Genomic DNA, 12,568 nt, shown 5'->3' with positions numbered 1-12,568 from the left:
AGATGACAAAATTCTTTACGACGCAGACTGCGCGAATACGTCGCACTATGGTGATATACTGAACTCGCTAGGACCAATCAGAATCTGTTTTGCACGTTGGGTCTATTTATCTAAATATAAACATAACCCACGTACCAGAGTATAAACACAGATCAATAGACCAAAGTCTGAAAATTTTCAGTTTTTCTAAAAATTCATTATTTAATCTTTGGCAAGCATTAGATGATGTTGCCTTATTTTCTTTGTACAAAACAAAAGCTATATTGATGGGTTTGTGATTGCAATATCAAAAATGGCGGAAACAAATTTCTAACGGAGGAGGAGGTGGCTTATGAAATTGAAGATGACCCCTAATACAGTCTCAAATTACTTATTTGCGCAGCTATGTAGAGCAGTCGTGGTTGAGGGGGGTGTGTTAATCCATAAATTCAGAGGGTCTTGAATTGTTTGAAAATGTCAGCAGCCCATTTTAATGGGCTCCTGAAAACATAATACTTGTATCAAAGAACTTTATCTTGAACAGTTGCATCGCGAGTTCCTATTGATTTTCAATAATAAATCCCTTCTGTCAAACCAAATTAGCCAATTTTATACGAAGCACTTCCTCGAAAAATCGCCCGAGCGCCTACTTCAAATTTCGGCTAAAAGGAGGGGCGCCCATTGGAAGGAAGGCGCTTTTTAAGAAACTATTAACCTGTACTGATTCCGCTGAAGTTGAAGGTTAAAGAGTTATAGATAAAGTGGCAATAGAAACAGGTTTTCTTGGTATCTGAGACAGTGAGGAAGGAGGGGAGAGGGGGGCGGTAATTTATTCGAGGGGCGCTTAAAACGTTATAAAACAAGACCTTCTTTCGGTAGGAGTCATATGAAGTTATAGGCTTTATTTAACAACGCAGTTCTAATATTTGATGTGATGATTTCTTGTTCACAGGGACTTATCCCATAATCAGTTAAAGGATTTACCCTCAGGAGTTTTCAGAGGGCTTAAGTGGCTCACAAGACTGTAAGTACCAACCAACAAAAATCTTTATTTACAGCTGTAACATCCACAGGACCAAAAAAGACTTCACGCAGATATAAACTACTTGCTACTGAAAAATACATAATCGGTGAAGAAAAAAAAGTTTGTGGCTGGCGATAAAACTACTTATAATTGTTCCCCCCGGCCTTTCCTCACAAACCTCACCACCCGACAAACGAGGACGAAAAGCGCTGGCATCATAATCAAACTCAACTTTGTATCAGGGGTGGGTAGGGAAGGCAAAGATCAGGCAACCAGGTAAGTACGAATTAAGCAAGACTTTTTGTAATTTTTTAGCCCCTAGGAACGGTCATTATCAGAGCTCAGTTACGATATGAAAATCTTTTCAAAATTTCTCACCCAAGGCTAAACTTTAAAGAAAATTAACATTGTTGATGAAAACACAGTGCGTGAAAAGATATGCGTCGAAAGCCTTGCGAAGTATTCTCAATTCTTCAGCACGCGGTCATATTACCAGCACTGCGGTTTTGTGTAATTGTTGCCTTCCATGCTATGGGCACTTCATTTGATTTCGGGCGCATTAATCATCACGTGACTCGGTAATTCATCTAGTTTACTCGGTTGGTAAACTTGTCACAAGAATTTCAGTTTTACTGAATATAATCGTTGATTGGTATAATACATATAATACGGACCGACTTAGGCTGGTGAATAGCATTTATATTTATTTTCAAACAGGCCTAACGAAATGCGTGCCACAAACTGAAAGATTTCTTAGCGAGTAGATAGTATAGAAAAATGAGGTTATGCAAACTAAAGAGAGATGCTTCACAGAAACATTTTTATTTGCGTTAAGAAAAAGGTAATCTAAAGGCTCCTAACCAATTTTTGAAACATGACTATCATGACGATGTTTTCTTCAAAACAGTCAGTGATCTTACTGAAAGTATTATTCACTTAAATGGGCGATTAATCCACATGTGTAGTTTTTAAACGGCAAAGAAAGTCAGTGTAAGGAAATTCAAATGTTTGTTTTGTAAGTGGAAATAGTGTTGTTTTCGAGGATTAAAATCGGTTTGGTGCTTTTTATTTCCGCACAGAAAGACCAGGCTTAACTTTGTGAAAATTGCAACATCGTCATTTACGTCATGACATAATCTAATTAGGCACCCCATCGTTAAATCCAGAATTCCTAAATATCTTTTGCAGTTAGCACCGTGTTCGATCAGGAAATCAATACAGTAAGGTAGCCTTGCGTAGGTAACGGCGGCGGCTGATGATAAAACCCGAATAATCACCGAATGCTGCGAATAGTCGCGAAAAGTCGCGAATAGTGACGAATAGCGACGAATAGTAGCGAATAGTAATGAATATTGATAAGTTTTCGGTAAGCGACTAAATCAAGTTCCCCTATTTGTCAAGCGCCCATATATGTCATGTCGCGTTACCAACTCCAGTCTTCTAGTGACCTGACTAGGCCGTTTATTATACAAAACAAGACACTCCATAGAGTGCACACTCGTGCCTAACCTACTGCGAATGAGCTTTGGTATACATATACTGTGCGCTTTGCATGGCTTTCTTCTCTAGTAGCTTGTGTGACAATAGCGTGACATTTTAGAGGTGTCCGACGTCAAGGCGTTCAAGAACATATCAATCAAGTTTTATGTTTTTCATTCTTGACGTCATAGACCTTCATTGGGATTCCTGTGCAATTCATCGTTGTTCACGGCTGTCATCGAGGGGATTAAATTTCTCGAAGTATAAATGAAGGTCACGAAATGTGAGTAAGAGTTTTCGGGAAAGGCAACGTTCCTTTACGGGTTAATTTGCGTGTTACTATTCGAATTGAAGACCGTCTATGGGCGGAATTAATGCAGGCCAAGATAATAAGTATGATATCGATAAATTTTCTGGTGAATTAAAGTTAGTTCAAGTAAATGGCCGAGGCACATACTGACAAATGCAGTTCAACAGCAGTATCAGAATCTCTGTAACAGATTTCAATGTAAAGTGTCTTATATTTATCAAGTATACTTTATCTGCCGCAGGAGAATTTGAAAACATATTCGACGGTAATTTTTTGTAGTATGTAAAAGTTACTGTCCTCGATAAGATGTTGTGTATTTTGATATCTCACGGAGTTGGAATCGAAGCTCGTGTACGGGCCGAATTAATTCAGCCCAAGATATTGAGATATCTGACGGAGTTTGAAGGAAATTAGAGTCGTGTTTTGCGGAGTTAGTCTAATTTTGGTTCTCCTAGTAAAGAAAATGTTCGTTGCGTGTGTCTTAAAATTGAGTCGTTTCCTCTAACTTAATACCACAGATCGAGAGTATGGAATGCCTTTTCCCCAAGTGAATTTTGGTCTTTTTGACTGGAGGAACCTATCGACGTCTTCGTAGCAATCACAACTTGAACTTTTTTCAAATATGTTGATACCTGATCCAAGTATTACGATATACGCGCAAGTATGAATTCGTCAGCTAGAAAGCGTCGTGCGCCGGCTGCCTTATAAGCTCATATAGGGCTTTCGTTTTCCCTTATTCTGGTTTTTCATTGGCCAACGACGGCAGATTGGTTTTCAATCCCAGCTTTCGTTTCAAATTCTCATCCATTTCCCATGGCTAAATTGTTTATAATAACATATTCCGTAAGCTAGCGGCAGGTGTCTGTTTTTCTTTCAAATTCGAACACATTTTTTAAAAAAATTCTTCATTGTGGACTTGAAGGAGAAAAATTCAATCATCTGCACCTGGAGGTCAGCAGTTCTGTGCCAAAGACGTTAAAGACGGACCGCAATCGGATACCAGTGTAAATGTAGCACACTCAAGCGTTTCTCACTCAAGACTGAAATTATTTCAATCCGTGCGGAAATGAAAAAAACCCTGAACTAATTTTTAAATCCTCGAGAATAACACTATTTCCACCTATCATGAGCTTAACCTGAGCCGATTCTGAGTTATACCGCATGGGTAAATTGTTCATTAAAAATTTGTAACGAAATGCAACATTTGTATTTTGAAATATTGGTGATTTTCAAAAGCTTTCCGTGAGCTCCAAATGATATGAAATAGTCCCGTTTTAGACTTGAACAATTCCCCATCCCTCCGATACAAATTTATCAAATTGATATGAGCTTGCTTTCTTTTGCTCTTTTCATGCGCAAATTTCAAGTGCCCCTAGCAACTCGGGGCACTGATTTCCGCCATTTTACTGCTACCGACGCTCGTTTCGGTTTTCGCAAATTTACTCGAATAAAGAAGCAAGTCTGAGTAAAGAAAAAAAAAGAAAACTTTGCCACGTTTCTAAGTTCACTATAGTATATCTCTGGGGAAATTATGAAGGTTTTCAATTTGACGACCATGTGCCACAAATTTCGATTTTCACTTCGTCCACTCAGACATTCGCTCATAATTTGCTACCAAAAAATTTATTCCGGAACCGTTTTTTTAACCCTTTAACTCCCAGGTCAAATTCGTCATTCTCCTTGCAATCAACCATACAATTCTTATAATCTTAGTTAAGAGAATTTAGTATTAGATCAACTGATTATCCCCAAATTAATATGTTTCTTTATTTTCATCACTTATCTGGTTGATACTGTGTTGCTATTGTTCCATGATTTGACTGCTACACCCTGGCACTTTGAGGAAAGCCTAATTTTTTAAATACCCATTGAGGACAGCACAACCAATTCCATCATGAAGCCCTTACAAATGAAAGCATGTTAACAGTTACAAATGATAGAAGGAATTAATGGCTACCAAGACTGTTCCTGGTCAAAGAAATTGATTAACTCTCTATTAATCATTCATTTTCCAAAGCAAATAACAGCATACAATTGAGCTGGTGTCAAGATAAAGGTTTCAACCACACATAAATCAAACTGTTGTTGAATTCACAGTAATGTTCATGAGGATGCCTCAGTTCCTAGAACAAAAAGGCCACAATGATTTATAAAGGATTATTAAATAACACCAGATGCATAAGGGGAATAGAATTCTGTTTCTTCAAACTCTTATTGTGTTTGGAAAGGTAAAGGTATGCATAAATTCACCAGCAGCTTTTGAAGTAACAAAGTAGATGCAAATTGTTGATTTAAGACTGAAGCTCAAAAGGAAGTGAACTGATATACCCTGGGCATATTTTAGTTTACTGAAATCACTCATTGAACTTTGTAACCATCTTTTGGACAAAATTACCAATTGCAGCCTCATTAAAGTCAATATCATTATATTATTCATTAATAAAAGACTTATTAAATGATCAACAGAAACATATATTGGTTTGATTGTAACTTCCTGCTGAACATATACATACAGCATACAAAAGTAATAACAAGTTCAAACTTAGCACTAATTCTCAAACTAATTGACTCAAATTTTTTTGATTTTTAACTTAAACAAAGAGAAAAATATATATATAATATGTATTTGAACTAAATTAAAAAAAAAGTAACTCATAGTTTGGTGCAAAATTTGAATAAGTTTCTATTTGGATTTGCTAAGGGTGAAAATTTTTTATTTAGACTGATATTAAGATACAAAATGTAAGCCTCCACCATAATTTCCAATGAGTAAAGAGAGCCATTGTGTTTGTTATTCCAACAACTTATTGCATTGGACACCTTGTTATTTTGAATTGAATTACAAAGAAGCCATTAACTAAAGTTAGTATGCTTGAAAGTTGAATATCAGCTGTGAGCAATATTTTTACCCCAGTCTTGGATTGCTTATCAATAAGTCACAACCTGTCAGTCACTTTACTCTATTTCATCAAATCCTTCGTGACAGGAATTAAGCACATTTGCTGCCAAAAAAAAATTAATGAAATACAATTATTTTTACAAAAAAGAAGCTTTCTGCCTTTGTTACATTATGTTAGCAATATAAAACATGCCCTCTAACTCATGTATGATTAGATTTATTTTAGATTTTAAAGGGAAAAAACAATGGTTTGCATAATTTGCCTCGATTATTTTTTCCATAATTGCCAGGACAATGCTGCCAAAAAACTGTAAATATAACAATTAGTAGTGTTGTTTGGTTTACTGTTTGGATAAAAGGGAGTGTACACAAGCTGACTTAGAGGCAAGATGCAAATTAACCACTCAGTTATTAACACAAAATGCAACATAAGTCATAGTCAGTCATTAAATCTGATTATAAGCTGGTTTATTTACATTGGCTAAATTTAGCTCCCAGCATACAATACCAAGTCCACAAGTCAAAGAAAACTTTGAAACTAAATGCTTTTAAAGATGCATGTAGGTGGCAGTCATTTTGATGGTCTTAACAATACTTGATGTTGTTGCGGAAGAAACCAAGCTTTTATTACCAGGCAGTAAGATCATAATAGGAAGAATGCATGTGCAACTTCCTAAATTCACAAACTTTGGAAAAAGTGTATTCTCTGCATGCACTTTACAAAGACAGTAATCTGTACTTCTCACCTGAGAGAAAGCATATAAACCACCAGCTGACCAAAAGACTGATCTAAAGGTATTTCATGTAGCTGCTTAATTATCATCAGTTTTCATCCAGAATGGCAACTTTTTCTCCAAGCCTGCTTTCCTGCTTCAGACAACAGATGGGACTGATAAAACACTCAAGTCATCATGGTATGATCCAAAACATTTTCTCTTCTCCTTTTATATAATAAAGAAAGTAATATTAATGATAGTCATAAGGTATTGACATTGAATAAATGTCTGTGAATCAGAATGGAGATCACCAGCAATATTTGATGCACATCAACAGAAGAGAGGATATTTGGGAAACCTTCAACACAGCTATCATTAATATGGTACATGTACGTAAAACAGTTACACTTCAAAGGCCAAACAGGTTTATAGAAGAAACCCAAAGGAGGGGGAGCCACAGCGACTACTCATTGAGTGCACTCCTTCCTCAAATTCCTCCAGCAAAGCATTCTTAAAAGATAATTAAGGATTGAAAAGATGATATCAAATTACTATAGAGACACTTGCAGAATATGCAAGTTTGGCTCACCTTGCCCATAGCTGTAAGGCAAAGAATAAACAAATAAATATTGTCTTCTAGGTATGCATATACACAAAGTATTTTCTTGGTCTACTTTGCCATTTTCTAACGCTTGGTCTTCTGTTCATTAAAAGCTCCAGCTTCAGATATAACACCCTTACAAGGAAACTTTTTGGTGACATTCTTGGTCAGTGTTTTTGTAAATTTTCAGAATAGTGGCAAGTGTTACTGGCTTGCAAAATACTCTAAACTGCATTATGAGCCTTTGGGTTCCAATGAAATTCATCCATGAGTGCTTGACGAAATGACAATTACTCATTTTTCATCATCACAGCCATAATGGCACATTAAATCTCCATGGCAAACTTGGGCGTGAACCTTTGTAATAACCTTAACACCAACGAATCTGGAACCATTTTTCAAACTGCTTGTAACGTATTCGCTAAGACGGATGACGGAACACCAGAGCACTCAAACACAACGTTTTAATCTTGTAAGCCGAGTGTACATCAACAAGCAAAGAGCGCGCAAAACATGCCGGATCCCGGATGTATACTAAACTGTATAAATTAACTTAACATGCATAAATTAACATCGTTGCATCTCCCTTCGTTATTCGAAAGACGAAAGAGTAGAGAAAGAAAAACGTGAATTGTTTCCTATAATGATTGTTCGAAGAACATAAGCGACATAGAAAAAGTGTCAGCATGCATAGTCACTGAGGTATGCTGGTCTTCGTAGGACTCTTCCCCGGGAGCTGCATCTTTCAGGACTTGGTATGTCATCAGGTGGAGGGCCTGGTGCTGCTTGTGGCATGGCCACCTCTTAGGGCATTGATTCAGCTACTGGTGGTACCTGTTCAACGTTGGTCAGGGGCAGGGGACCAGGATCGGAGCTAGATACCTCAATGTCAGGAAGTGATTGTTTTGGAACTTCAGCTGTGAGACGCAGGTGTCGGCGGTTCCGGCGATACACCCTTCCGTCGTCAGTAATTACTTGGTAGGAACGTACACCAACTTGTTTGTCGACCGTTGCTTGTGTCCATTGATGCCTATACTTGGGTGGATGGATACGAACGGTGCTCCCTGGTTCAAGTGGCCGGAGTTCTTTAGTGCCATTGTTGTAATAGAAGGCTTGTTTGCTCTTCTGAGCATGAAGAAGCTGGGAAGTGGTGTCAAATTCAGGTTGTGTCAGGAGTCTGCCAGCGGTAGGCAGGAGTGTTTTGGTACGGCGGCCAAAGAGACGCTGCGCTGGAGATGTTCCTAGTCCTTCAATGGGGGTGTTGCGGAAGTCAAGGAATCCCAAGTAAGGGTCACTGCCAGCCTCTAAGGCCTTGAGCATGATTCGCTGCGCAGTCTTTACCGCGTTTTCCACTTTGCCATTTGACTGCGGGTAAGTGGGATAGCTTGTAACATGATCAAACTCATATAAGTTTTTGAACTTCTTAAACTCCTGCGAGCTGAACTGGGGGCCATGATCGCTTAATATCTTGTCCGGAATTCCATGTCTGGCCATATGAGGCTTGAGCTTTTCAATTACTTCTTTCGATGTCTTAGTAACAAGCTTGTCGACCTCAAAGAAATTTGAGTAATACTCAGTAGTGACAAGGTAGTCCTGGCCCCGGAGCTCAAAGAGGTCAACAGCAAGGACTTTCCACGGTCTTGATGGTACTGGGTGTGAGATCATGGGCTCCCTCTGCTGCCCTTGGTGGTATGTATTGCAGACTGCACACTGGGAGACATATTCTTCAATCTCCTTGTACATGCCAGGCCAGTAGAAAGCTTCCCTTGCTCGTCTCTGGCATGCCTGTACTCCCAGATGACTGGAGTGTAGCTTCCTTTTGAGCTCAGCTCTCATTTGGAATGGTATGACAACACGGTCTCCCTTGAAAATAACTCCGTTTTGAAGTGTGAGCTCTTCTTTGAAAGGAAAGTACTCTTGAACTTCCGTTGGGAGACGGAGCTTACTTTCTGGCCAGCCTTGTTTAATGACGCCAGCGAGGGTCTTGAGAATAGCATCTTCTTGAGTAAGGTTTTGGATTTGACAGAGGGTTTCATCTTTCACTGGAAGATACTGTAGCATGTTTACTTGCTCTGCTTCTATCTCTGTTGGCGACCTTGTTTCTGAGACTGTCATGACGTCTTCCTGGTCCTCAGGGGCTTCTTTAAGCGACAGATACGCACGACTCAGGGGATCAGCCATAAGCAGGGAGGGTCCCCTTGTGTAAGAAACTTCAAACTCGTAGCGTTGGAGTCTAAGAAGCATGCGTTGTAGCCTTTTTGGTGCGCTTAGGAGGCTTTTCTTGAAGATCGCTTCCAAAGGCTTGTGGTCAGATTCAACCAGCACTTTCCTACCATACAGGTAGGTTTCAAACTTCTCCATTGCGAATACTATGGCCAATAGCTTCTTTTCGATTTGTGCATACTGGACCTCTGTGGGGGTCAGGGACCTGGACGCATATGCGACTGGATGTCCATCTTGCATTAGACATGCTCCCAGGCCATGCATAGAGGCATCGCACTGTAGTGTGGGCGTGGCACCTGGGTCGAAGTATTTTAGGACTGGAGTTGTAGAAAGGATCCTCTTCGTCTCTTCCAGGGCTGCACCATGAACTTGGTCATCCCAAAGGAACTCGTTGTCGTTCTTAGTGAGCTCACGTAGGGGAGTCGTGATCTCTGAAAGTCTCGGGGCAAACTTCTGCAGGTAGTTAGTCATCCCTAAGAGGCGTTGGATGCTCTGTTTGTCAGTTGGTGTTGGCATCTCTCTGATTGCCTTGACTTTCTCAGGGTCAGGTTGTAGCCCGTCAGCGGAGAGCACATGGCCCATGTACGCGACTTCCTTGAGCCTTAGCTGCAGCTTTTCCCTGTTCAGCTTTACGCCCTTATCTCGCCAGCGTTGGAGAAGAGCAATGAGTTTTTTATCATGATCTCTTACCGCTTCATCATCATCAGCTCCGCATCCAAATACGAGGATGTCATCAGCGATCGCTTTGCATCCGTTCAGTCCTGCTAATGCCTGATCCAGTCTTCGCTGAAATTCTTCAGGGGCTGGTGAGATGCCGAATGGCATTCGGAGCCATCTGTATCTTCCCCACGGAGTACCAAATGTGGTTGCATAGCTGCTCTCCTCGTCCAAGGACACGTGCCAGAACCCATTTTGGCATCTAACACAGTAAAGCACCTCGCATTTGAGAGCTCAGGAAGGACATCTTCGATTGTCGGCAGTGGGTAGTGATTGCGTTTAAGGGCTTGGTTAAGTGGTTTGGGGTCCACACACAGTCGGACATTGCCATTTTTCTTCAAAGTGACTACAGTTGCTGATATCCAGGAGGTTGGAACATTTACTGGTGTGATGATGTTAAGGCCTTCCAAACGATCCAGTTCCTCTTTTAGCTTTTCTTTAATGGCGATTGGCACCTTTCTTGTTGGGAGTTGAACTGGCGGTACGTTCGGGTCAATTTCAAGGTGGAGATCACCTTCTAACTTTCCTTCTCCCCTGAATACATCAGCTTGTTCTTTGAGGATAGATTCTGCTGTAAGTGGTGTTTTGCTCTGCGAAGGCTCTTCAGACTGAATAGACATGATGTTTTGTCGGACCACAGAGATGAGTTGCATTTGCTCACTGGCTCGTAAGCCAAGCAGAGGATTGCCTTTTCCTTTTACAACTACAAATTCCACTGTATTTTCTTCCATTTCTGGGATTCACAACTTGGACACGTTTCTTGCCAATCGGCTTCTCCTCAGTTTTGTTGTACGTAACAAGAGTTACGTCCGCATTGTCCAGCAGGGATAGGCTGCCTTCACCATATACTTCTTTGAAAGACTCTTCAGGTGAGATGTTCACTGCTGCATCAGTGTCCAGTTGGAATGGGACTCTATGACCATTTAATAGCATTACCGCAAGCAGTTTGCCTTTACGATCAGGATTTTCCACCGCACAGACGTGCTCCTTGACATCAACACAGGCGACATATTCGTCAAAGTCAGAATCCTCCACTGCATGTACTGGCTTGCGGACGTGTCTCGGTGTGGGAGGTTTAGAGGATGTGGCCGAACTGGGTGGAGGCGGTTTGTTTTTGCAGGCCACCGCAAAGTGGTTTGGAATGCCACAATTAGAGCAAGTCTTCCCCCATGCAGGACATTTAAGCTTGTTCCAGACATGCGTTTTGGCGCAGAACTTGCAGCGAATTTCTCTAGGTTTCTTTTCATGAGACTGACTGATGCCGCTGACTTCCTCCTGATTAATTTCTTTCAGTTGTTGGCTTGAGGTCTCATAGGATCTACAGATATCAATGCATTCCTTCAATGTGAGTTTGGAGACTTGTAGGAGCTTCTTGCGAGCTTGATTGTCTCTTACTCCGATGACAATCCTGTCTCTAATTAGACTGTTCTCTAACACTCCGAAGTTACACGTCTTCGCCAACGTGCGCAAGGCCGTGACGTAAGCATCCAGAGACTCGTTTGGTTCTTGGTCTCTCTTGTTAAATCGGTATCTCTCGTAGATTTCGTTTGTCTCTCCGATACAATAAAGCTGTAGCTTTTGGAGAACAATATCAATGTCCTTCTTATCGTCTTCAGTCTCGAATTCTAAGCCTTCGTACACATCTAGAGCATCTGAACCAATACAGGTTAGCAGTGTGGCAGTTCTCAGCGATTTATATACAGCAGGGTGTTCAGGGTCTTTTAGACGTGCAGCTATTTCGTAGTTGTTCCAATCACGGTGGAATTTCTTCCAGTTCGTCGCCAAGTTTCCTGTGAGCTCTAACTTTGAGGGCAATGGGATGTTTATCGGGATTTGTACCAGATTTGGTTGTGCGACGGCTTCTTGTACTTGCACAGACGCGCCGCTATCTTCGGGTTTCGGTGGCATACTGAGTAATTTGAAGTTAGCTAGATTCCTTCAGCAGAGATTTCCTTTCGAAAACACAAAACGATTCCAGTCACCGTTGTCTTCCGATATTCGTTGTGAAGAAGGTTATGAATGGCGAGCGCCAAACACGGCAGTATCAGCTCGCAGATCAGAGTTGGTCGACCACGTGCGTGCGAACAAATCTCTCTCCAGAACACTTTCCGGTTCGCTGAGCGATAATCCCTCGACAGCACCAATTGCAGAAACTAGTTTTCACTTCTGACACCATGTAACGTATTCGCTAAGACGGATGACGGAACACCAGAGCACTCAAACACAACGTTTTAATCTTGTAAGCCGAGTGTACATCAACAAGCGAAGAGCGCGCAAAACATGCCGGATCCCGGATGTAAACTAAACTGTATAAATTAACTTAACATGCATAAATTAGCATCGTTACACTGCTCCTCAGTCAAACTCTCTTCGTTCATGGTGAACAAGCCACAGATTTTGCATATAACTTTCTGGTTAGTTTGTTAGCATTTTTCCCAGCTGAGATGACAAGTCCTATAAGGCAGTGATTGAAACGATTTTGTTTGAACAATCACTTTGCTTTTCGAATTCACCTGCACGATAAATTAAAGGAAATAACCTATCATTTTCTCATTTAAATATCAAGGGGTTAGCCTCTTCATTATCATGTTGTGCGAAAATTTCAACGTGCTTACCTGAG

General features: G+C 40.6%; 1 protein-coding gene and 1 long non-coding RNA gene across 2 annotated transcripts; both read right to left on the bottom strand.

Moving 5' to 3' along the window:
• Positions 1–4,769: 4,769 nt before the first annotated feature.
• LOC149050624 (uncharacterized) lies at positions 4,770–7,332 on the bottom strand. Its single transcript, XR_016184248.1, has 2 exons — positions 6,438–7,332; positions 4,770–5,794 (listed from the first exon to the last, which is right to left on the bottom strand). It is a non-coding gene; the product is annotated as an uncharacterized LOC149050624 (long non-coding RNA).
• A 3,273-nt stretch (positions 7,333–10,605) lies between these two features.
• On the bottom strand, positions 10,606–12,276 carry LOC149050623 (uncharacterized). Its single transcript, XM_089195268.1, has one exon. The coding sequence runs from the start codon at positions 11,854–11,856 to the stop codon at positions 10,606–10,608; it is 1,251 nt and encodes a 416-aa protein (XP_089051394.1). The 5' UTR covers positions 11,857–12,276.
• Positions 12,277–12,568: the final 292 nt, after the last annotated feature.

The sequence above is a fragment of the Pocillopora damicornis genome, chromosome 2, assembly GCF_964200805.1.
Source record: "Pocillopora damicornis chromosome 2, jaPocDami1.2, whole genome shotgun sequence".
NCBI lineage: Eukaryota > Metazoa > Cnidaria > Anthozoa > Scleractinia > Pocilloporidae > Pocillopora > Pocillopora damicornis.
This window is presented reverse-complemented; position numbering and strand designations above follow the sequence as displayed.

Bases quoted from the DNA above. Each gene is read 5' to 3' on its own strand.
- LOC149050623 (XM_089195268.1), bottom strand. From the start codon at position 11,856: ATGCCACCGAAACCCGAAGATAGCGGCGCGTCTGTGCAAGTACAAGAA.